The sequence below is a fragment of the Panthera uncia genome (assembly GCF_023721935.1).
Source record: "Panthera uncia isolate 11264 chromosome A1 unlocalized genomic scaffold, Puncia_PCG_1.0 HiC_scaffold_17, whole genome shotgun sequence".
NCBI lineage: Eukaryota > Metazoa > Chordata > Mammalia > Carnivora > Felidae > Panthera > Panthera uncia.
Genome location: NW_026057577.1, coordinates 28484395 through 28509052, shown reverse-complemented (window position 1 = coordinate 28509052; position 24658 = coordinate 28484395). Strand labels below are relative to the sequence as shown.

Below are 24658 nucleotides of genomic sequence, written 5' to 3'. Positions count from 1 at the left end.
GGCGCGCACGGGCGGCGCTCGGCCGGGCTCGGGTCGCCGCGCTCGGCGTGGCCCACGCGGGGCCTCGCGCGCGCACGGCGCCCTCCCAGGCCCTCCCCGCCCGGCCGCGCGGGATTCTCTTTGGTTTTGTTCAAACAGCGAACCCGGAAGCCAACTTCTCTCCAAACCGCGTCCTCCTGCCCGCGCCTGGGCGCTTTTGTGGGAAGGCGACAGTGCTGGCCCCTCCCCCGGCGACCCTTCCCGGGGCCGGCGGGCGGGCTAAGCTAGAGGCCCGGGGAGGCCCCGCGGCGCTGGCCGGCCAGCGTGGGCCCGGGCGACCGGGAGCTGCGGTGCTCGGAGTTGTACTTGGTGAGGGCCCCGCGGGCCCGCGAGTTGCCGGCCCCAGCACAATAAGTCGGGCCCGAGAGCCAGGTGGCCGTGGTGCAGGCGTCTGGCTCGCTGTCTGCGGGGAGGGGAGGGTTGGCGGCTGGGGGATACTTGTGGGATTGGAGCCAGGCAGGGCCGGGGAGGGGGTTGTCCAGGGACTGGCTGGAGAGGGGACGCGGGAACCCCCGCTGCCCTCGCTCATCTTCTGATCGGCCTTTTGTTTGCTTTGTGGTTGGGAGGTTTTTGTGTTTTCTTCCTTTCTTTTTTTCTTTATTTCTTTCCTTTTTAAGGTAACTCCAGAAGGCTGTAGGCTTCCCGGTGGAGAAGGCCGGGAGGGAAGGGACTCGCTGGGGGTGGGGTGGAGTGGAGAGGTGAGTGCGCTGGATGCTGCAGGCGGTGTCACCTGACAACAGGTGTGCGGGGTGGCGCGCCCCGCCTCCACTCCTGCAGGGACCACGGATCACTCAAGGATCTGGTCGGCAGGCTGGAAGGTTCTTTTAGACAAGATATTAGGAAAAATATTGCTGAGTTTGAAAGTGAGAAATGTCCCTACAATCAGCTAAGACAAACCTGGAATTCAACAATTACAATTACCGTGAAATCCTTGTAAGATTTTAACGACCCAATAAACAGCATATAAAAATAGACAATTAAGAGGGGCACTCCTGCTAGCTTCTCTTTTTCTTCCACCTTTGTGGTTTGAGGTTTTACCGTTAAAGAGGGGGCAAGGTGCTTTGTTCCAAGGCTTCCTGCCCCACAGACTAGGGGAATTTCAAGCAGCTTTAGGTTTGAATGGGAGACTCTAGTTGTAAGTTTGGTGGAATCCGCCTATTGCAGGGGCGCCTTTAGTGCCTTCAGGGGGGGTTACCGGCTCTGAAATGGCCACTCCCTGCCTGCAACTGGAATTAATACCCATCGTACAACAACTAGCTGAAGTTGGGTAGCCGCATCTCTGTCTTGCACAAGAGGCTCTCCAGTGAAGATAAATATGCTTTTAAACCTTATATTTTTTTCCTTTTTTAAAAGTTTTTTTAAATGTTTATTTTTGAGAGAGAGGGAGACACAGAATCCGAAGCAGGCTCCAGTCTCTAAGCTGCCAGCACAGAGCCTGATGTGGGGCTTGAACTCATGAACGGTGAGATCATTACCTGAGCCAAAGTAGGTTGCTCAACTGACTGAGCCACCCAGGTGTCCCATAAACCTTTTTTTTTTTTTTTCTTAACAAAACAAACCAAAAACCCTCAGTCTTTAAATTCTTGCCCCCTATAGTTTTAGTTGGAGGGTGGGAAATCTCTTCATTCTCGTATTTCGTTTTAACCTGTCACCATTGTTAATGCTGATCCCTAAAGGCATTGGGGAGGTGGGAAGGGTTTAAGTGAAAATTATTTGAGGTAAGTAGGTCCTTTAGAATGAAGAGTAGTCTGGAACATCACATGTGACAGTCTAATACATTGTCCTAAGTCACTAACGTGGTCTATACCAAAGGGCCCAGACACAGGGAGTGGTACATCTCATTCTGCCATTTCTTCCGGTCCTGGTGACAACAGAATTCCAAGAGTCCTCATCCTTTCCCCACAGGAAGGCTTGGAGTACATGTTTTCTGGGATCTGCCTCCAATACCTTCAGAGCTAATGCTGCCCCCAGTCATTTAAAGGAGATTTATTTAAATAAACAAAAGTGCAAAGTCCAAGCTGATGAAGTCCAATAAGAGCCTATATGTGGTATTGATCAGAATTGCAGCAGCTTCTAGTTTTTGGTTTGATTGTGCCTTTGGATTTGTGTTGGGTTTTTCAGAGCCCCGTTCTTGGCACATATGCTGGGAAGGAGCAGGGACGAGAGGGACCCCGCACCTATCCTGTGAGTCCTCCCCACGTTCTACAGTTTTAGAAGTACATTAGGTCCCACCCCATCTCTTACGAGGGAGCCCAGATGGGTTCCAAAGAGTTGTATAGCTTGTTTTCTGGACTGGTGTCTTAAAGTCTTCCAATAAATATTTCCTGAGAATCAACTCTGAGTCAGGCACTGGGGACAAAAGCATGATCAAGAAGTGCTCAGTCCTTGTCTTTGGGAAACTGACTCAAGGAGAAGACAGGCAAGGGGCTATTGCGAGTTTGGTGCAGAAGGCCACAGGAGCTCCCATAGTAACCCCCAGAAAGGTGATATAAGCGGAAGCAAGCCCTTACTGTACAGAAAGACCAAGTAGGAGTTGGCTGGGCAACGGAGGGCAGATGGAGACAAGTGTCTGAGGCCTGGGGAACCCCATGTGTCGAGTCTTAGAACAGTGAAGATAGAGGTCATATGGGGGAACTGCCAGAGGCTCAAGATGGCTGGATTGTGGAGGGAACTCAGGTGAAGCTAGAAGAAGCCGTTGAAGGTTCTGAGCAGGAAAGAATCATGGCCAGATGTTTTTTATTGTTATTGTGAATGCTTCATGTATTCCACAAATACTGAATGGCTTCTGGATGGCAAGCCCAGCCAGCCAGGGTCCTGCCCTATTGAAGCTCACATTTAAAGTTTTCCTTTGATAACCTTCCACTGAAATTATTATCTTAATGTTTGACACAACTTTTAAAAGAGAGAGGAGTGTGAATTAAAGTTTCCTTGTGAGGCAGGAAGACAGTGCTTTGCTATTGAAATGTCGTGCTGACTCCCCTAGCCTCTTGTAAACTCTTTGCTGAATAACACTTGGTTCGGGTTTCTGTTTGTTCCCCACCACTAAAAACCTAACACACGAGGAAGACACGTGTGCTGGAACGAAAAGTGCCATTTAGGATTTATTTATTATCTCAATTTGTCCTTTTCTCCTTGTTTGTAATCCCTTGGTTCACTGAGGGCAGACTGTAAGTTCTTTAATCCTCCGGCTCCCTTTATGATCTAGTGTTTTATGAATGGAGAGAGAGGTTTTCCCCGATTGGCTCGAGCACCAGTACAAGTCTCTGTTCTCGGCCAATCAGAATGCTGTTTCTGAACCCCAGCTCTGTGAGCGATACTTGTGTAGCAGATCCTCCTGCCTCTGGAGACCTGACAGCAGTGACACCGTTAATCATCTGGTATGATAGGAGCAAATGGAAGAGAATGCTGTAAACAGGATTAGTGTCCTGTGCTTCAGAATTAAGTGTCTCAGGTTTGCTGTCATGATTGGACTTGATGGGAAGCTGACAAATGCATGTGGACATGTGGGCATTCATCCAGCTGCAGGGAGTGGATGGTGCAGTCCTCCCTCGGCGACAGCAACTGTAAGCGCTGATCGCTCAGGTTCCCTGTCCCCGGGTGCTTGGGATGGGGGCCGTGTGACTGCCAGCTCCGCAGCAATTCTGGTCGACATTTCATTCGGTATCAATATGCACAAATTCATTGCTTAGGTAACAGAGGACTTCACAATCTCCAGCTCAGGTGGTTTTCTAAGTGCCCTGATTAAGAGTTTTCTGTGCTGTAGCCTTAGTGGAGGTCAGTCACTTACAGGTGTGAGAAAGGGAAGTATTTCCCTCCAGTCTCTTACTGGCTAGTTGCCTGGCAAGAGGAGAGGTGGCTGGAGCCACAGAATTATTAGGGAGTGGGAAGGCCTCTGTGGGGCTCCCACCTCAGCCGTCAGGGCCATTGTGGTGTTTCCTCCCTGGGAATCTCTAAGATGGCCCCACAAGCTCCCTGAACTTAAAGGGTCTCAGCTCCCACAGGGATCGGCCAGGTATGTGTCCGTGAACGGTTTCAATGAAGGTCCCTGACTGCTGTCCCACTTGCCACATTTCTGAGTCTTGTGGCCTTTGGAAATGCTGCCCTCATCTTTGTCCAGAGAACTGTAATTGCATCCAACTAATTAGTCACCATCCAGCCAGCATTTGAGGGCCTACCAGGTACCAGGCAGGGCAATGGGTTCCTGGAGGTACACTGGGGAGCAGACTGGTACGTCCCACCAAGACAGACAAGGAAATTGGCCGTGATGATACAGTATAGCAGCTGCTAAGGTTGGGGAGGTTGGCTTCAGGATATTTATATAAATTGGATGTTGAGTAGCAATCCAGTTGGAAGAAAGGGCTGGGAACTGTATTTGCAGAGCACTTTATATAAGATTGAGAAAAGCAATTGAACATATTAAAGAATGGTGTCAGGGTGAGGAACGTCACGAGGGATTTGTAGCTGGGCTCGGGCCACACGCAGGAATGTCCACTAAGGACTCCGGGAGCCGTTCGGCCTGGTGGAGCCCTCGTTGCTGGAAATAGGGAGAGATGGGCGGGAGGTCAGTGGGGCCTTGTGCGCAAGGCTGGAGTCTGGGCATAGGGCTGGCCCAAACTAGACTGTGACTGGCGGGCACAAGGCACCGCCACAGCAGGAACAGACACAGGGCTGGAGAGAGTGCTATAGACTGAGAGGGTGTTATGTGCCGAAGTGATGAAAGTGGTTTACAGGGCAGTGTGGAGCCTGTTACGGTGCCCTGTTGGGGAAGGGTGCAACAGTGTGGTAGTAGGTAGGACAGCCCTTTGACCCTCTTTCCTCTGTGGCCCTTGTGGTAGTAGAGGGCTTGTCATTCTCATGTCCATCTTACTCATGGGATCCTCACAGCCAGGCCTCTCGCTAGTCCTGTGCCAAGAGGACAGATCAGGTGCCCCGGTCACAGCTCAGTTGTTGAGGAGCCGGTGGTCAGAGACCTGCCCATCACTCAAGCCTAGCTTTCTCTGGGTAAGCCTTGGGTTTCTGCAAGCAAGGTTCATGTCTACTGTGATTGATTTATAGTTGGAGGAGTTGCAGAGGTAAAGACCACAGAGATCCCTTTGGGATCAACCACAGAGTCTTCATTTCCTGGCCCGATAACAGTCAAAAAAGCAGCTACGCTCTTGTGTAGTGAGGTTGCCTGAGGCCGTGTCACTGTCTTCAAAGCACTTGGGGTCCTCCCTAGGGGTGAGGACTTCTGGTTTATTGAAGGGGGGGCTCTCCTGGATGATTAGCCCGGGAAGGAAGGACATCGCTTTGTCAGTCTGACAAGATAGTACAGCTGTTTCTTTCCTGAGCAATGTCCATGCCTTGAAGAGAAGCCGAGTGTGCAAGAGGCCACTTTTTTCTGTGACGTAGGACTGTCCATCTCTCAGAAGAGGCTGGATGCAGGGCATGGGTCAAACAGGGCCCAACAGGCTTTGGCTGGTTGCTCCCACCCTGGCTTCAGGGTCAGCTTTCAAGTTGGTTTGTTATAGGACAGAGACTGGCTGTTTTCTGAGCAAATAGCAAAAGGGTGTTTCTCAACCTCTCTTGCAATCATGTGTGGCCACATGACCAAGTTCTAGTCGATGAATCATGGTCACTAGTGGTATGCTCCGCCTCTGGGTGTGGCCCCCGAAGGCCTCCATGTGTTAGCATCCACGACCTCTTTCCTTCTGTGGTGACATTGGGAATTGTGCATTGAAGGATGGGGGGCGGGGTCTGGGTCCCTGAATCATGTGGAGAAGCACCAACCAATCATGGAAACCTACTTTGGACTTTCCACGAGAGAGAAATAAGCTATGGGGGCTTGTTTGTTACAGCAACTGGTACTGTCCTTGCCAGTTCAAATACCCAACATTGGTTTTCGAGGAGGCGGCCTTTGTTCATTGTTGTTGTTTTTATTGACTTACCTGAGCACCCATTCAGTGAGTTCTTGGCAGGCCCCGTATATGCATGTTTTGTTCAGTTTTCCCACCAAATGTTTGAAGTCGATTCTACCTTCATCCCCACTTGACTGATGATAAAATAAGCTCAGAGGGTAACATCATATCACGTGCCCAAGGATGCATGGGTGGTAAGTGGCAGAGCCAACTTGAATGAGGTCAGTCTGACTTTGGAATTTGAGTTATGCGGCCTAGTGCTCAACAGCCACTTCTATCACGGCCGCTCTGTCCCCAACGTGGGTGCCCACACCTCCATAGACCCCTGAAGAGTAGTATGGAGCTGGCACATTCACAGGTTCATCTGGAGACTGCCCAGACACAAGATGATTTTCTCCAAGATGTTTTTAAAGTCCGTACACATGACTGGATGTCATGAAGCTGCATGGCTGACTCAGACGTCTTTCCAAGCTGTGGCTGCACATTGGGGACCTAGTTAGAAGTGCAGGGAATAAAAAAGGGGTGCCTGGGTGGCTCAGTTGGTTGAGCATCCGACTCGATTTCAGCTTGGGTCACGATCCCAGGGTCGTGGGACTGAGTGGGATCCCACGTGGGCTTCGTGCTGAGCGTGGAGCCTGTGTAAGATTCTCTCTCTCCCTCTGCCCCTCTTCCCCGCTCACTTGCATGTGCACGCACTCTCTCTAAAATAAAAAAAGTGCAGGAAGAACGCAGGGAAGGGTGAGGAGCAGGAGCTGCAGGACCGCCCCCAGGGGAGGGGTGAAGACGGGGCTGCTTTATCAGGAGCCTGACTGAAAACTAGATGTGAAGATGGTTTCCTCTCAGCATGATACCCCTTGAGGATCCATGACGTTTAAGGCCCTGCCTGGGACCCCGGGACTTAGGGATGAGCTGACCACAGTGCCTGGCATCAAGTAGCTTGCGGTTCGGCTGAGCTGGGCAGGCAGGCACACAGATACATGCCAGGATATGTTCTCTGGGAACGTGAAGCAGTGAGCGATTCCAGTCCACGGCTGGGTCCTAGGACAGGGATCTCACGAGTGCCAGTGCAGCAGATTGGCACAAGGACAGAGGGTGTCACAGGCAGGAGAGACAGCCTGTGTAAAGACATTCTGGACACTGCATCCGACGGCAGGAAACCAGTGGTGGCCTGGAGCATCACCCCCAGGGGGAGGGGTGGCAGGAAGTGATGCTGCGGAAGTAGTTGAAGGATGCTGTTTGTGGCTGGCTCAGGGTGGTGAGGAACCAGCAAGGGAGCAGAGATCCCCTGGCATCCATGGAGAGAGACTAGTGCTGGGGAGGGTAGATGAGGAGTAGAGAGAGCTGAACCGAGGCAGGGAGGCTGAAGAGGGAAGAGGCTTCGGCAAATACGAGGTGGGTTCAACAGAGCTTGGCTAATGGCTGGGTGCTGGGAAAGTGGGCAGAGAGAATGGGCCCATGTTGACTCCCGCTTAGGGGCTTCATGCACGAGGTTGTCACTGCTGGAGCTGAAAATTCCACAGGATTTGGAACAGGAAGGGATTCAAGGTGCCCATGGGATTGTCAAGTGGGTCCTAGCCACAGGCAGTCAGAACAGAGCTCTGGGGCTCTGTAGCCAGGTGTGCACTGGACTAGAGACCTGGGAGTCACCGTCCTGTCCATGTCCATGTCCACGTCAAGACTCTTGGCTGGAGTGGAAGGAAGGCACCAGGAGCATCACTTTTAAAGAATGAGCATGTCTAGGGCCCATCAGGTCTCTGAATGCTAATGGCTCTTCCCTGGGGCAGGATGTTACTGATTCCCACAGAGGCAGCCCCAAACCTACCCAGACAGGTCTGCCTGGAGATAGGGCTGAAGCCTGTGCTCCAGTAAGAATGGGACTGAGCTGCATTCATCATCACTGACTGCAGGCCTCTCCTGCTGAAAGAGGGGAAATGTTCAGATCTGAAAACTCTGGGTCCAGAGGCATTGGGTTGGTCTGTGAAACACATTTGTGGTAAAGCAAACGACTGCTAGGAAACCCAGCGGCAGTTTTCCCTGCGAACACACACATGCACACGTGTACATATACCATTTCCTGCTCAGAGTGAGCATGTGCACCTGTTTGCAGGGAATGTCTCAAGATGGAGCTCATCACAGCAAGAAATGGAGCCATCTCATTGTTTCAGAGAAGCGCAGACCCTTCTGGGACTCTATTTTTAACACTCAGTGATCCATTAACACTTGGTACCCCTTGATGAGAAATACAAGGGATTATCATAGTCGTCTTTAGTGCCCCACCCCCTGCCACAACCCTCCAAACATCTATTCAGAGCTGGGGCTTGAGCCACCTTCATTCTGTCAGAGTGCCCCCAAATTCTGCTCTCTGTTGTTTTGGCCATGGCTGTCAGGCACATGACTTGAGATATCTTAGGGGTCACACTAATGTTAGGTATGAACCACAAGCATGTTCCGAATACAGGGTTGGGCATCAGAGTAACAAGGATTCCTGACTGTCGCCTCCACTGGCATAGAGGCCTGGCCTGTTGGAGCTGGAGGCACCCACACAGCACGCAGCCTGATCTCAGTTTACCAGTAGATGGGAGACCTGCCCATTTGGTTGAATGATTGAGCATAAATGTCCTCTAAGACATGCTTGCCTCGTGCCGGAGAACAGGCTGAGAGGCCTGTTCACAGCTCCTCTCCCAGCACCCTCACTGCCTTTCATGATGATCATTTAAATGACTGTAGGGTTGTTTCCTCTTTCTCTTCCCCTCTTCCCCACCAACTCTGGGAGGACAGCGACCTCATCTGCCTTGTGTACTACCGTCTCCGTTTTCCAGCATCATTCCTAAAGTGGATGCATGAATGACCGGAATGCTTTTAGCAAACATCTGAGACCTTGAGTGCTCTTAGCAAACATGCAGGCCTCAGTGGTACTGTGCTAGGGGCCCAGCCAGAGGCAGCTCTCTGAAAGCCGGGCTGTATGCACATCACCGCCATGGTGTGAAGTGCAAGGGAGCCCAGTGGATGGAGGGGCTGTACCCGAGCACTCAGGGTAGGGATGGCAGAGAGCAGGAAGCAAGTGTGAGGAATAGAGGAGGTCTTGGCGAAAGGGCACAGCCACTGCAGGGGAGGGCACTTGAACTATGTGTGACCCCCACCCCTGCCCTGTGTCCGAGTTTGGACCCCAGGAGGTATGGGGTGAAGCTGGATGGATGTGCCAGGCCTAGATTTCTAGGGCATCGCATGACAGGCCCAGGATCTTGATTTGACCTTAGGAACTGTGGCAGCCAGAGAAAGCTTTAACACCGGGGCCGTCGAGTACTCAGATTCATATGCACCACCCTCAGAGGGCCAGTGGATTGGAGAGTAGGGCGAGTAGTGGGGAGATCTCTTCAGGACATATTTGCGATCATTTGGTTAGAGATGACCTGGATCCAGTCACAGTTGGGGTGGAGAGGAGAGGACCCTCCATGAGGTGTTGAAAAGGGGGCATCCTCTGGACTGCGTGGCATTTTGGATATGGATTAGGAGGAGGATCAGGGTAAGAAAAGCCCTTCTCCCTCTTCTCTAAGGACAGGCCCAGCTAGCAGACTGGGCGTGTTCTGAGGGCCTGTGATTGCAGCCTATCTGCTGAACTCCTGTGAGCTGCCATTGCCCCTCACAGGGAAAGGGTCACGAGGTAGAGATCCTGCTTCCATCAGGCGACCTAGGTATCAGGCTTTACGTCTTTATTCCAGGGGAAGGTGACATCGTTTGCTTTTTTTCCATGAAGACTTCAGCAAATTGATCAGCCCCGGTCTCAAGTGTATGAAAATGTAATTATTAAACAAGCATATTGGATGTAGCCAAGAAATCCCTTTTTCTTTTATACCACGTGGCATAAAGGCAGGGCACTTAAGAGCACTCATTGTCAGAGTAACGTTTAAATGTAAGTGGCCGATAAAATTGATGTCGTGGTATAAAATGTGAAAAGCGTAGCCAATCTCTTCTTAGGGGCCAGAGTGCGCCAACCAAGTGCACGAACTGGGCCCGGAGGACTCAGTGGCCGCGAGGAGTGGCCTTTCTTGTAGGGGTCGGAGAGTGTGGGGAAGAGGGGTGAACTGCCCCCATGATCCTGACGGCTGTGCCTCTTGCCTCCACAGTGTGTTTACTGACTCACCTCCAGGGCCGCTGCCATGTCGAGCCGGGGTGGGAAGAAGAAATCCACCAAGACCTCCCGGTCTGCCAAGGCGGGAGTCATCTTCCCCGTGGGGCGGATGCTGCGGTACATCAAGAAAGGCCACCCCAAGTACAGGATTGGAGTGGGGGCACCCGTGTACATGGCTGCCGTCCTGGAGTATCTGACAGGTGAGTGTGCCCGGGTCCACCAAGGAAGGGCTCCGCTGTGCTCACAGAGTGGCTGTTCCAACACTTGCCCAGGACTGATGGGACCTGTCTGCTTCCTTTTATTTTGGAACTTTTCAAACCCACGGAAGACTTGTAAGGGTAGTACAATGAACATTTTCACCTAGGTGTCCCGGTTGTTAACATTTTGGCCCCTTTGCCTTTTCTCCCCCCCACCTTGTGTGTGTATGTGAACATGCATGTGTGCACACGTTTGTACCTTGATTTTTGGCTGTTACACAGTCCATGTGGAAATTTCCTTAATTGTCCCCAAAATGTCCTCTATAATTTTGTCTGGTTATCTTTCCTGACCCAGGATCCATTTCAAGATCACACATTTCCTTTGGTTGTTGGGTTTCTTTCGTCCTATTGAAGCTGAAACCGTTCCCCAGTTTTCGTGACATGGACATTTTTGAAGAGTGCAGGCCAGCTGTGTTGCAGAATGTCCTTCAGCCTGGGCTGGTCTCAGGCTTGGATTTGAGTTAAACATTTTGGTAGGGGGATTGCCTAAGTGGCATTGAGGCCTTGCCTGGTATCATGCCGGGAGGCGCCTGATGTGGATTCATCCTGCCGTTTGGTCATTTGGTTAAGGTGGTGTCTAATGGACTTCTGTACCTCCTGAGTCACAGTCTTCACCCGATGGCTTTGGCATCACTTGATGATCTTCTCTGAATCCGTTATAACTGTAGTGGTTATAAAAGAGTGATTTTTCTATTTCTGTCATTTCTGTTACATTTATCAGTTGGCACTCTTCAGTAAAGAACTTACTTTCCTTCTGCCCTTCCTCTCTATTTCTTGTACTCTCAGTGTTGCTTCATGGACTTCGTTGGTTTAGTGGGTAATACACTATCCTTTCATTGCTCTGTATGGTGCTCACCTTGTCCCACATTTGACCTTCAAGCTGGTTCTGCTGTGCTTTGCAGCGGCCTCTTCCATTCTTACACATCTTCTTGCCTTTTCACACAATGCGATGTTCTAGACTCACCCTGAATTTTCCCAGCACCAGTCTTGGAATCAGCTCTCTCTCTGGCGGCAGGGGGCGGGGGGGGGGGGGGGGGGGATAGAAGGGGTGGTCCTTTTCCCAGAAATAATCTTACTGGTCTTACTGGTGGCTCCATGGCAATTGTGGGAAGCCGGTTGGGCAGGGATATCACCCCCATTTTTAGTGATGACAAAACCAGCCTCAAAGCATAAGAGAACTTGCATAGGGTCGCATATAGCCACTGAGGAGTTGGGACGGGACGCAGATCCTGCTGGCCTGTTGTAATGCTTTTACCACTTACTGTTCCATACACAGTCAGGGTAGCTGGCAGGAGGGGCACCCTTGATTCTTGCAGCCAGCCCTCCTCCAGCCAGACGAGGAGACTCAGCAAGACAAGGTTTCCTCTTCCGAAGTGGTAAGAGGAAGCAGAAGAGCTGGGTTACCTCTTGCTCTCCCTGGTCTCTCATTAAGGCAAGAGTGAGGGTTCTTCCATAAAGAACATGGTCCTGAGGGATATAGTGTCTTTGTTCTTTTGAGAGCATCTAGGCAGGAAAAGACATGGGTGTATTACAGTTGGGAGGCATCTGTACTTCTGGGACATTTAACCCTTGGCTCCTCAGAGACTCTTTTAGGTGGCATGCCTGGCAGCATGCGCTAGTCGTGATTCTTCTCTTCTGTAGATGAGGAAACAGAGGACCGGAGCTCATGACGCAGGCAGGAAAACCATGTATGACGTTGGCAGTCAGGGCCAAAGTTACTAGACAGGAAGCAGAGGACATTTCTAATTCTGGCTTGGCGGTTGTATATGCTCTGTGACCTAGAGTGATTCACTTAACCTGTGTGGACCCCAGTTCCTTTACAACTCAAAATGTTGATAACAGCCCATGTCCCACCAGCTCCAGGCTGCTGTGACAGCCGCAGGTCTTTGTTTGAGCACAACGGGAAAGCTCATGTGCTGGGCATACCCAGCTAGGCCACGGTTCCTGGTGCCCGAATGCCATGATGTCCCTGTCACGGGGATGTCCACAGACACTACCGGTAGGTCAAGTACAACATCAGTTTCGTGTCTTCCGTCAAGCTTCTACCATTTAGTTTGCTGGGGGGGAGACCATTGCTCCGGCATATCTGAGGCAGTTACTATGTGTGCCACGCAGAAAATCTAGTCGTCTTTGGTTGCCTGGCTGGCTCTGGAACTGAGCACAGTGCTTATGAGTTTGAGGCCAGTGGGTCCATTCTCATGGGGCCAGAGACCCTGACTCTGTTTGCACCCACAGCATTATGCCTTTCCCGCCCCCTCTCTTGTGGGTGTGTGGGAGTGGTCACAGAGGGGTGTGGGAATGGTCAGGGCAGCCCATCACTAGGGCTAGAAAGTAGCTCAAGGCAAATCTTTACTCAGGCAGCAGCCTTGTTAACCCCTGTGTATTAAACATCATACACATTTTTAAGTTTTACCAAGTCCTCCCAGGAGAGCTACAGTTAGCTGAATCTGAACCACTTTTTGCTGCCCTCACATACTGCTGAGTCATTGGCTTGACCGTTGCCTTATGCCTGCCCCCAGCACGGTGCCTGGCCTATGTGACAGACACCTCGGGAGACATCCTGAGCCATCAGTCACTTTTGTGGTTACTTGAGTCCTGTTCCCTGATGGGAGAGTAGCTGAGCTCTGGGGTCCTATCCAGTGAAAACGCTGCTCTGTTCTGCCCCTCAGAACAGTGCTGCATGCCCACACTGACTGACCAGCCCTAAGCTCCCTGGGCTGGGATGTGGGAGCATGCGGGTATTTGGAAGTTCTGAGCGTCTTCCCACTCACAGCTTTGGTTTTGATCCATGAGTGAGAAGGGAAGGTGGGACAAGCCCGCTTTCTGTCCCACTGTTTGATTTTATTTCCCCGAAGACACTTTCTGGTTTGTTCCACACACTTACTGAGCACCTGCTATGTACCAGTGACCATGCTAGGCCCTGTTTGAGAACACAGGAATGACTGGGGCCTGTTCTGTGGGGCTCATGGTCTAGTCTGGGAGAAAGAACCAACCACACCAGATGGTTACTGCCTGTGATAGATTCCACAGAGAGCATAAATAGGCCAAAGTGGGGCCGGGGTAACTGGGGGCCTGGAGATGAACTGGCTTGGGAAGGCTTCTCTGAGGAGATCTCAGCTGAGACTTGGAGAAAGCTGTGCGGCCAGCCGGCCCTGTGAGAGCTGGGAGAGGCGCAGTGCCACTCACTCACCTGTACTCCGTGTGCCTGCCGGGTGCCAGGCTCATCCCAGACCTTGGGGAAGACAGGGAAAGAGCGGGAAGCCCGAGCAGCAGCCGTCGAACAGCTCAGGGCCTAGACAAGGCTGCAGCGCAGACATCATGCTCTAACACCAGGCATGTGAAGCGAGCACCACTCACTCAGCAGGTCCTCACCGAACATGCATCTGGCCCAGAGATCGAATCCAGAGCAAGACCTTTCCTCACCCCTCAGAGCTGTCTGTCCAAGTCCGGCCCAGGCAAGAAAAAGGCGGTGATGCTGCAGAACTGTACGTGCTGCTGGTAGGTGTCAGGCCAGAGGATGCTTGTTAACCCGGTAACCAAAGCTTCCCTGCCTGTCCAGTCGTCACCTGAAGAGCCTTGTGGAAGGATTATGTTCTCTGCTAGACCCAGACTCTTACAGGTGGTGCACACAGTTGCAGGCACGGTGATGGCAGAGTGCCCCATGGTACCCTTGGACATGGCTGGGCTAGGCCTCCTGCCTTCAGCAGGCCTCAGTGGAGAGATGAGGGGTCTGAGAGGGCTTGCTAAGAGGACTGCTGAGCTACAGGGCCCTGGTGGGACTAGGTGGCTGTGGAGCAGGGAGCTGACGTCTCCTTGGTGGCCGGCCCTGGGGACCATGTGGGACGCCACAGTGTTCAGTAGACATCAGGAAGAGGCAGTGGAACTGGATGGATAAGATGTGGACCCAGGTGCCAGAGCCGCCCTTTCATTTCTGTGGCTTCAGACAAGTCGCTCACATTTCTGAGCTGTGGTTTGGTTATCTGTACAATGGTGTTGTGGGGAGTGTCTCCCAGAGTTCTAGAAGCTGCAGTGAGAGGATGCAGGGGAAGTGCTCTTCCCACGCCCTCACGGTGTAAGTGCCCAAATCTCACGTTAGCATTTGAGAGAGGAGGAAGTCCCTGGTACTCCTGCTCTGGCTGCTGAGGTGACTTTCCTTAGGGCTGGTGATGGGGGCTGTCGCCGCCCGCTCATGCGTGTTATCCTTCAACTCGCCAGAAGCCACCGGGCCTCACCAGATGCCTGCAGAATGCCCTGGCAGCTTCAGGCCCTACTCTCCCTGCTCTGTTTCAAGTGGCACTTGACTCCTCCTCCTGAAGCCTGTACTGGCCTCACCACCAACATGTCCTGTTACCGAACTCTTCTGTCTGATGTTGGAGGCCACTTCTGACTGAGCATCTGGCACATGCATGGAAATCTTCTTGGAAGATTTCTTAGTTAGCCAGGAGCTGAGCATGCCAGAGCTGAGGCCAGACCACCGTTAAGAGAGCCTGAACCAGGGTGCCTTGGGTTGAGCCAAGTCATGATCTTGCAGCCCGTGAATTTGAACCCTGCGTTATGCTCTGTGCTGACAGCTCAGGGCCTGGAGCCTGCTTCAGGTTCTCTGTCTCCCTCTGTCTCTGCCCCTCCTCTGCTTATTCTCTCTCTCTCTCTCTCTCTCTCTCTCTCTTTCTCCCAAAAATGAATACATGTTTAAAAAAAAAGTGTCTGAACCACCAGCAGCCCTTCAGACAGGGGACCATCAGAGCCCAGTGACACCCCACCACCACCCTCCCACCCCCGCCATGCAGAGCGTGTTTTCAGTGGTGAGGGACCACATAGGTTCTCCTTCGTACAGTCTGCTCCCGGCCGGGGTAGATGTGGGAGGAGGTTGTAGCTTTGTATCTTGCTCTGAAAAGTGAAGCAGGCCTCTCTTTGTCCTCTTGGGTCCAGAGCCCAATCATCTGCTGCACTTAAAAGGAAAAAGGCAACACTTGGAACCAGCTTGGTCGTGGCAACCAGATAGGTCCTTCCCCAAATCCAGCTTCCCTGCTGGACTCTTTCTGGAGTTCTCCCCAAGCAGTGTGACACTGTCCACTTGTCTTCTCAGTGTGGAGGACTATCTGGGCCTCCCTCCATTCTCCACCAGGGGAGTATAGCAGCCTGTATTGCTCTTGGGGCTCTGTGAGGATTGACACTGCATCTAAAGTGTTTAGCCAGCTTTCTTAGTAACCACTCAACACATAGTAGATGGAAGTAAGTGTTACTGCATGGAAACTGAGGCAGTCAGGGCAGCCCCAGTCCAGTCATTGTCTTTGCCCCCATGGTACTGTGGTACTTCTCCCTTAAATGACATGTAAGGCAAAAGGGAACCTGACTTTAATCAGTTCAGAAGCTTCTGGAATCTATCCTCTGTGCCCAGCATAGCACTACTGGAAGGCATAGGAGATGTGAAATGAGAAATATATGGCGTGGCTTTTGTCCCAGTGACCTTTCCATTGATGATGGGGATCCCCAAGCCCAGAGACCAATAAGGGAATAGGGCAAACGGGGTGAGGGGGATAAGTTAAAGGTACTTGAGTCCCACAGTTGGGGGTGGAGGGTGGTGGGAAATGAACAGTGTGTGGTAGAGCAAAGAGCAAGCACCCTTATGATTTGATGGTCTTGAGTCATGGGTCAAGGTCCTGTGGGTCAGCATTGCTCAAACAGCGCTCAGCAGAACCTACGTATCTGGTGAAACTCGAGAGGTATTCCACCAAAAAAACACAGCCGTATGACTGAGGTCAGAAGATGGCTAGATTCACATCCTCTCTTTTGAGGTGGATTTATGAATAACCTCGACAATTTTCTCAGTAAAGGAATTTGTTTTAGTTTGGGAACCAGCAAGAAATAGCTTTCTTTATGGCAAGACTCTTTAGAGCCTTTAACATGTTGGTGTCACTGTGAATCCCCATGGGAAGGAGCTGTGCTACGTAGTGGTTCCCAAACTTTTATCACAAAAGTCTTTAAGGAACACCTTTAAACACCTTGCACAGTACAGTGTAGGGAACACTGGTGTGGCTTTAGCCCATGACAGATGGCACTATGAGGAAGGCTCAGTGAGGAAACAAAATCGAAAGGTGTCATGAAGAACCAGCTTTGGTTTGTTGTGGCATTGAGGCAGGAAGCTTGGCTGATAGATAAGGAGACCTTGGGTCTTCCTCTTCCATACAGGGCCCAACCCATAGAAGGTGCCTGAACATTTGCTAGGTGAGGTGGTATCTTGGGAAGCCCTTAGCACTTACTTTGCTAAGCTGAGTTGCTCAGATATTGACTCGGAGATGGCCTATCATACCCCAGGCTCTGTGCCAGACACTGAGGTCCAAGACAAAAGTCTCTGCCCAAGGAACTTACTTCCTGGAAGGGAAGTGCCTTTGGAGCCATTTTATCCAACCCTTGAGCAAAGAACAGGCCCGGTTCCTGTTCATCAAATCTAAAAAGATGTGCGATGACATCTTTTCCTTTTTTGGGGGGTGGGGGGCAGAAACCCTGTCACATGGCCTGAGCACAAACCTTACTCTACCAACTTCCCTCCTAGTACTTAAGCTTGTTTGCAGAAATTCAGTGCACTCCCAGAGGGTTTCTCTGAGAAAGATGTCAAGCCCTGGCAGCCAGCTCTCAAGACTGAATGCTGACACCTTGTGATAGGTATAGACTCTCCCAAGGTGGCTATGGGAGCAGCCTGCTGGTATGGGTCCCTAAATTGTGGTCCATTTAAAAACCCAGCACCAGGGGCGCCTGTGTGGCTCAGTCGGGTTAAGCGTCCGACTTCGGCTCAGGTCATGATCTCACTGTCTGGGAGTTCGAGCCCCGCGTCGGGCTCTGTGCTGACGGCTCAGAGTCTGGAGCCTTCTTCAGATTCTGTGTCTCCCTCTCTCTCTGACCCTCCCCCATTCATGCTCTGTCTCTCTCTGTCTCAAAAATAAATAAACACTAAAAAAAAATTTTTTTTTAATAAAATAAAAAAATAAATAAAAACCCAGCACCATAGGACTGCATTTCCACCTCTCACAAGGTAAGGCTATAGCTAGAATTTTTTTTTTCCTGTCTTCTTTGGATCTAAACTACAAAATGATGACCTCTGGAGTTTTATATTTCTAAACCCCACTCCTGCCATTTTCCCAAGCCCTGCCCCTCTCAGTGCCCATGTTTCAGCCTTGGTCTTCCCTCTCCTGTCTCTTGTTGCGGACCAGAGCCTCCCTGTCTTCTAATCAGTACCTGGAATCTTCTCCCCATAGATGCTCCAGTCAGAAGCTGCCGTGGTGAAGTTTACAGGGCCAGCTCCTGACCTGGGGAACAAGCAGGGTCCCCTGGGTGACCTTATGGCCACTTTGCAGACTAGATGAGTCTCAGCCCTTGTGCCTGACCACATCCTACAATAAAACCCTAAGGGAAAGGGGTGACTCTTGCGAATATACCTTGCTGTCTGGTTTGGCTGACGAAATGATCATCCTTATCCCAAGTTTCAGCTTGCTTCATTTCTGATCTGTAACTGGGTCAGATGCTGCATATCTCTCCTGTGTTAGGGGCTGGGTTGCACTCCGTCCCCGCCCTGTCTCCTCTCAGTGCAGGAGGGGGAACCCTCCCTTTCAGCAGCCTGTCCTGTTACACCTATCGGACTTGGTGCTTCTGGCCTAGGAAAGAAAGGATCTGACAAGCTTGGCAGATTGAGGTAGGCAGAGGCTGCCCTTGGCTCCATCACTTACCTGGCCTCTTTACCACTTTCCTATCCAGGACACCCGAGTGTGTCCTGTTACTCCTGCAGCTAAAAATAGGGCAGGAACAAGAGGACAGTCAGGCTGGCTCCTTGATACTCTGAGGCCCCCCCCAAATTTCTCCTGAGTCTCTTGCTTGTCTGCCTGACCACTCCTACCTTAGACTAACACTTCAGGCCAGGACCCAGCTAACTCCTGCTGGCACCTTCTTGGGCATTCATGCTGCCCTCAGGCTCTCACCACCCCACAGTGCTCATTCTTCTGCAAAGCCCTTTGCCAGTTTTATTCTCCTGAACACACACACACACACACACACACACACACACACACACACACACGAAGGGGAAGAGATTTAATGAGCCAGAGGGCTGCAACTAGAATGAAGCTGGAAACACTGGAGTTGAGACTAGTGCACTGGACACCCATTGTGTGCAGACCATAGTTAAATTCATATTCCCATTTTGGGTGATATGAGCAGTTTGTGTTTAAAAATGTAAGAATATAGGGGCACCTGGGTGGCCCAGTCAGTTAAGCATCCGACTTCCATTGAGGTCATGATCTCGCGGTTCGTGGGTTCAAGCCCCGCGTTGGGCTCTGTGCTGACAGCTCGGAGCCTGGAGCCTACTTTGGATTCTGTGTCTCCCTTTCTCTCTGCCCCTCCCCCAATTGCACTCTGTCTCTTTCTCAAAAATAAATAAACATTACAAAATACATATTTTTTAAATGTAAGAAGCTAAAGCTCATCCATAATGCCATTGCCCAGAGATAGCTGCTGGGCCTGTATGCCTCTTGTGTGTATGCACACACGCATGAAAGGAAGTTAGATTTTAGCTTCAATATTTGTTTGTATTAATATCTGCGATTAACGATCTCCACTGATAGCCCATCACAGAAAATCATCATTATACATAATCTTGCAGAGCCAATCATGAGTTAATTTAGGAGGTGCTCCCCCCTATGCTGCACTGTTAGTTCTCCCTCACCCTCCCAGGGGAGTAGATGATTCCATGGTGGGTAGACATCCGAGGAGTGCTTGGGAAAGCAGTTTATCACAAGGTGCCTTTGACATTTTCTTCGTCGTGAGCTGTCGGCCTGCTCGCCTGTTAGCAGATCCAGGGTGGGCAGGCCTCAGGGCTTGAGGAGAGAGCCTGGAAACCGCCACAGGGTGCAATGCCTGGAGCTTCACTACCCCAGGCAAGATGTGGAGGTAGAAGCCCGGCTTGACAGCACCCTTCTCCCACAAGCACGTGAATCTGCCATGGAGCTCAAACACTGAGTTTCTATCCAGTCCACCACCCAGTCCTTCCAAAGGGTCCATAAGGTGGTCCATGAGAGTGTAAGTGTGACTGGGGCCCACTTCATGAAACAATGGCCCTGCTACCCTCCCATCTCGGGGCTGGGGGCTGGACTGTGTCACTGGGATCAGAAAGGAACGGCCTCATTGCTTTCTTTTCTCCCAGGGTGTGGCTGGTCTTCTTACTCTCTTAGCAGTGTCTTTCACAGAGCTGAAGTGTGTGATTTTAATGAAGTCTGGCATCTTAATTCTTTTTTCATCTATTATGCCTTTGGTGTTGTCTCTAAAAAGTCCTCGCCAACCCAAGGTCATGCAGATTTTCTCCTATGTTATCTTCCAGGAGTTTTATAATGTTTTATGTTTAGGGCTGTGATCCATTTTGAGTTAATTTTTGCAAGGGGTATACGGTCTGTGTCTAGATTCACTTCTTGGGACGTGGATTTACAGCGCTAGCGCCATTTGTTGACAACCTCTCTGTTTTCTCCAAGATAAGCTGCATTGCCTGGGAATGCTCGGTGGTCAAGGAATCTCACTGTTGCCTCATGATTTCCCTGGGAACGGTGACATGCCACTTTCATTTCTGCCATTGGGGTCTGCAAATGCATCGACAAGTTCCCTATCAAGGGCTGGGTTTTTGCTGGGGCCAGTGGAAAAGCACACAGCAAGACAAAACCTGTTTTTGGATTCAGGCAAGGAAAAAGGTGTGCCCAACACTAAGTGTGCCTCTTTCCTCTCAGACCTGCCATCTGGGATCACTTAATTGTGACTGAGGTACATCCTTTAGGATTTCATTTCATGAGGTCTTTTAGTGATAAGCTTTCTCAGGCTGTTTTTGAACACGCTTCTGTCACATCCATAAAGTCGTTAGCTGTTACTTCTTTAGTGTCTCTATTCTGGGATCTTTGTCCTTATAAAACACAAATCAAATATATGTTAGTGTTTCATTCTTCCATATCTGTTCATCTCATTCTTATTTTTCATTTCTGTCTTGCAGGTCTTATCTGTGGATAATTATTTCTGATCTATCTTCTGGAACTGTCTCCCAGTTTAATAATTCTCTCTTCAGCTGTGTCTTATCTGCTATTTAATTCAGTCACTGAATTTTCAATATCAGCTTTGAAACTTTTATTTCTAGAAGTCCTGTCTGGTTTTCTTTTGAATTGGCTTGGTTGTTCTTTATAATTTCTTATTTTCTCTTCATTTTCAAAGTTTTCTCTAAAAATTATTTCTCTAACTAAAGTTATTGTGTATTTATTTGAATAGCTCATTTTTTCAATTTCATCAAGGAAAATGACAAATATGACTGTATATATCTAAAGCATATAATGTGATGATTTGATATCCATACATATTGTGGAATGATTGTCAAGTTTATCTGAATAATCCTAATAATGGAAGTCTTCATAAATCTATTTCTGCCAGATTTTGTTGTTCATAAAGTCTACCTCTCTTCAAGGTTACAAAGGAATTCCCCCTGTGCTTTTGCTTGGTATTTTTATGTTTTAATTTTTTACATTTTTACTTTGATCCATTTATCCTGATACATAGTGTGAGATAAGGATCGACTTAATTTTATTTCAGATGGTTACCCAGTTTTCTCAACACAATTAATTGAGTATCTCATCTTTTCCCTGGTAATCTGAGATACTACCTTTACCATATGTGAAATTTCTAGATATATTTAGGGTTATTTCTGGGCTTTATTTTCTGTTTCATTGGTTTGTCTAGTTACATACTTTATGTTTCTCATATCTGGTAGGTCTTTTATTGTCTTTGATTGTTTTCTTTACTAAGTGATGTTTACCAATGGTAAAATTTCCATGTTCCTCTGGACATACGGTGAGACATTCATTTCCCTTCCTGCTCTTTTTCCTACCCAGTTCTCCTCCCAGGAGACAGTATTATTAGTTATATGTATGTTATCTATCTTTCTAAAGATATTTTTCTTCTCCGTTTTCATTTCAAAATCTAAAATATGAAATGCCAAGAAATAATCAATCAGGATAATGGGTACATGTGATATGCACAGACTGACACTGATATTTGAGCCAGAATCTTGGCTGGGAGAATCTGAGGATTGTTGATCTCCTCAGTACCCACCAGGCCCCTGAGCCAACCCTGAGACCTCACTTGAGACTGTGAGGTGAGGCCTGCCTGGATCTTGGACCATCAGGGGGCTGGGATGACTTTCCTCTTGGATGACTGCTTTATAGTTCAGTTCATACTGCCTGCCATGGATCCTGAGTGTTGGCTCTAATACATGAAACCAGGTCAGTGCCTTGGAGAATGTCCCTGTACTTCCATCCTTAATCACGGTCTCAGTGGTGCAAGTGCTTAGTGTACTTGTTTAGTGATCCATCCTTAATGACCTATTGGTGAAGGAGTTACCAAGCTCTAACCAGGTGCAAGGTGCCAGGCTGGGTGCTGAAAGTTGAAAGAATCCGTGTTCATTTCAGAAGATTTGTACTGAGTGTCTGTGATGGGTCAGACATATCGGAGGTCGTATTTGTGACCCCGGGGCTGGAACTGTGCCTTCCCCACCCCTCCCCCATCACTGTGTGCTCAGCTGCCAGCATGAGGGCTTACATTCTGCAGCCGCTTAGTAAATAGTTTTTTACTGAAGGTAAGAAGACCAGCTACAGGGATGAATTTCAGGAGGAGGGAATGTCGGTAAGGTCACAGGCTGCCAGGAAATTGATGAGATGGGAGCTGAACTAGACCCCTGGATTTTTAAATGTGGCATAATTAGGGTTATGCTAATGACACCAGGGCATGGGGGCCAGACCGAGCTGAGCAACAGCAAGTGTCAGGCAGCTGTTGGTGGCAAATGGGAAGGCGTGGGAAGTTTATCAAGAGCTGATCTCTCACTTCTGACACAAAAGCCACTGAGGATGTCTGTACCTTGAAAAGCGGAGGAAGTGAGGAGCCACTCCACTGACTTAAATAGCAGCATCCCAGGAGCCTTGCTAGGAGTACCCCAGGGTCTCTCTGTGGATGACCACCAAGAATGGCTTTAAAGAACTACTTACTAAGAGGAGAAGGAAGTGATAAGAATTCTACAAATATCTTCTCTCTTGATATCTTCCCGTTAAAATATCAGCAACTAATAAAACATATTTATAGTCCTCTTGCTTTCTTTCCCTGCCTGAGGGCCTCTATGTCTAGTCAACCTAGAATAAAATATGGTGAAAGTGAAAAGCCACTCCTCAGAGCTATAAATACGATGTAGCAAGAAGACAGACCCAAAGGGTATTCAGGACAGTGCACCTCCCTCCATCTCCCTGTCTCTCCCGTCCCCCCTACCCCACCCCCCAGCCGCCTCCAGTTCCAGCTGCCAAGAGGATAACAGGGACTCTCCTTGCATTTGCCAGGCTGCTCAGCCTGCCTGCAGCTCTGACCCTGGCTCCCACCTTCCTTTCCTTTATGTCTTCCCTCCTTCATTTTATGTCCCACCTTCCTTTTTAGGCAAGTGCCTTCTGTGTGGTAGCCAGAAGAGCGTGTTCCCTGGTACTTCAGAGGCCTGTGACGGCGCCTGATGCTGAGGTGTCCTCTCACGGGATTACTGTCATGCCCGCGTACACAGGGAGACATTTGTAGAGTGGCCTTTACAGAAGACATTTATAAATGTCGTCCTCATTACAAGGAGGCTCTTGCTCTGCCAGAGCCCACATTTCTTGCCTGCAGGACTGTGGGAGCCATGTGGGAATCCAGGGCCTCTGTAAAAGGCTAATCGTAGGCTTCCCTTGCCATGTCTGTCCTGATGGATGCTCCTTGTGGTAACTGGTAACCAAGGTAGTCTTTGGTTAACATTTATCTGCTGCTTCTGTAAATCTGGCTATTGGCTGCCGAAAGTCAGTATCAGAAAATGAGGGCTTTTACCTGGAGGAGCATTGGTTTCCTTGCCCTCTGGCCTCCTCCCCAGGCCCTGGCAGGTCCCCATTCCAGATTGAGAGTGGCTTGTAGTAATGTTAGTTTTGGGGGCATGGAGGCTGGTGCTTTCAGTGCTAGGCAAAGGCAGAGCGATTAAGGAATGAAACATCTGCCTTATAGTGAGCACTTGCTATGTGCCAGGCACTGGCTAAGTGCTTCACATTTGGTAGTTCACAGAATCCTTCTAAGCCTATTCTGCTTAGAAGGAAATTGGGGCTTAGAGTGTAAGTAACCTCTGCGAGGCCACTCAGCATAGTGACCCGTCTCTAGAAGAGCGTCTCCTGTAGGTTCTCTTCAGGAGCTCAGACCTTAGCAGTTACCAGGAAAGCATGGGGGTCTCAGGGTCCCTCAGTATACTGTGCATCTCCGTTGTCTCCAGTGGACGTCACAGGAGGATGGTATGCACCCAGTCCTCCAAGGCTGGCCTGGTCCTGGGTGGAGCCACAGCCTGGTGAAGGAGGTAGACAAGGCCTCCCAAGAGGGGCAGGCCCTGAGCAGTTGCAGGGTCCTGTGGCCTGGAGTGGGCAGAGGGGACAGGGGTCCTGCAGGGTGGGGGGTCTGGAGGGGCGAGGAGTCACTGACAGGAAGGAGATGGCTTTGAACACAAGAAGGGCCGTGGCCGTTGGCATGACCTGTGCTGGGCTATAGAGAAGGGGCGGTCAGGTCACTGTCGGAGGTGCTGGCTGTAACAGCTGCAGGACAAGTGGGGTGCTGGGGGAAAGAGGAGCGAAAGAGCCCTAGGAGAGAGGAAGTCAGTGCCCTCATACTGCTCTAAAGAGAGTTGGTGATGCAAAGAACCTAAAAAGTCCAAATGCTCATAACTCTTGTGAGAAGCAGGATTGAGCAGGCTGGGACAGCTGTCAGGGCTTGGGGGGCGCCTGTGACGCAGAGTTGCGAAAGCTGGGGGTGCGGTGGGGAGGGGGGGCGGTGCACATACCATAGTTACCTCTGTTCATTTACGCTGCGTTTTCATTTCATTTCTGACATTTTGAAAAGATAAACTGTGCATAAGGGAAACAGCACCAAAGAGGGTAGAGCAAAATGCTCTCCCCCCGACGGAGTTCCACTGAGAGGAGGCATGTCTGCGCCACAGGTCCGTGAACGCGCATGCGCGCCTAAGGGCGGAGGACAGGCATCGCCTCCGCCCCCCGCACGAGGGCAGCCCGCCCCACGCCACTTCTTGTTCTCCTCCTTAAACGTCCCTCTGTGAGGGAAGTGTCACCACGTCAGGGCTGTTGCAGTGAGTTTCCTCTTTACGTTACCCCCTTCAAATCTTTTCATTTCAGCAGACATCTCATTGTTTGCCCCTTCCCGAGATGAATTAAGAACAAATGGCTGTGATTTTCCATATCAAAACAAACACACATATTAACCGCTTCCTT

The 24658-nt window shown here is 50.2% G+C and overlaps 1 protein-coding gene across 4 annotated transcripts in view; it reads left to right on the top strand.

Annotated features, from left to right (window-relative positions):
* LOC125935504 (core histone macro-H2A.1) overlaps positions 1-24658 on the top strand; it is an 89490-nt gene that overhangs the window by 663 nt on the left and 64169 nt on the right. For all 4 annotated transcript variants that reach the window (XM_049649209.1, XM_049649207.1, XM_049649208.1 and 1 more), the window contains exon 2: positions 10061-10265. In XM_049649209.1, coding sequence (XP_049505166.1) covers positions 10094-10265 — 172 coding nt within the window. In that variant the 5' untranslated portion in view covers positions 10061-10093. The remainder of the gene's footprint in view (positions 1-10060; positions 10266-24658) is intronic.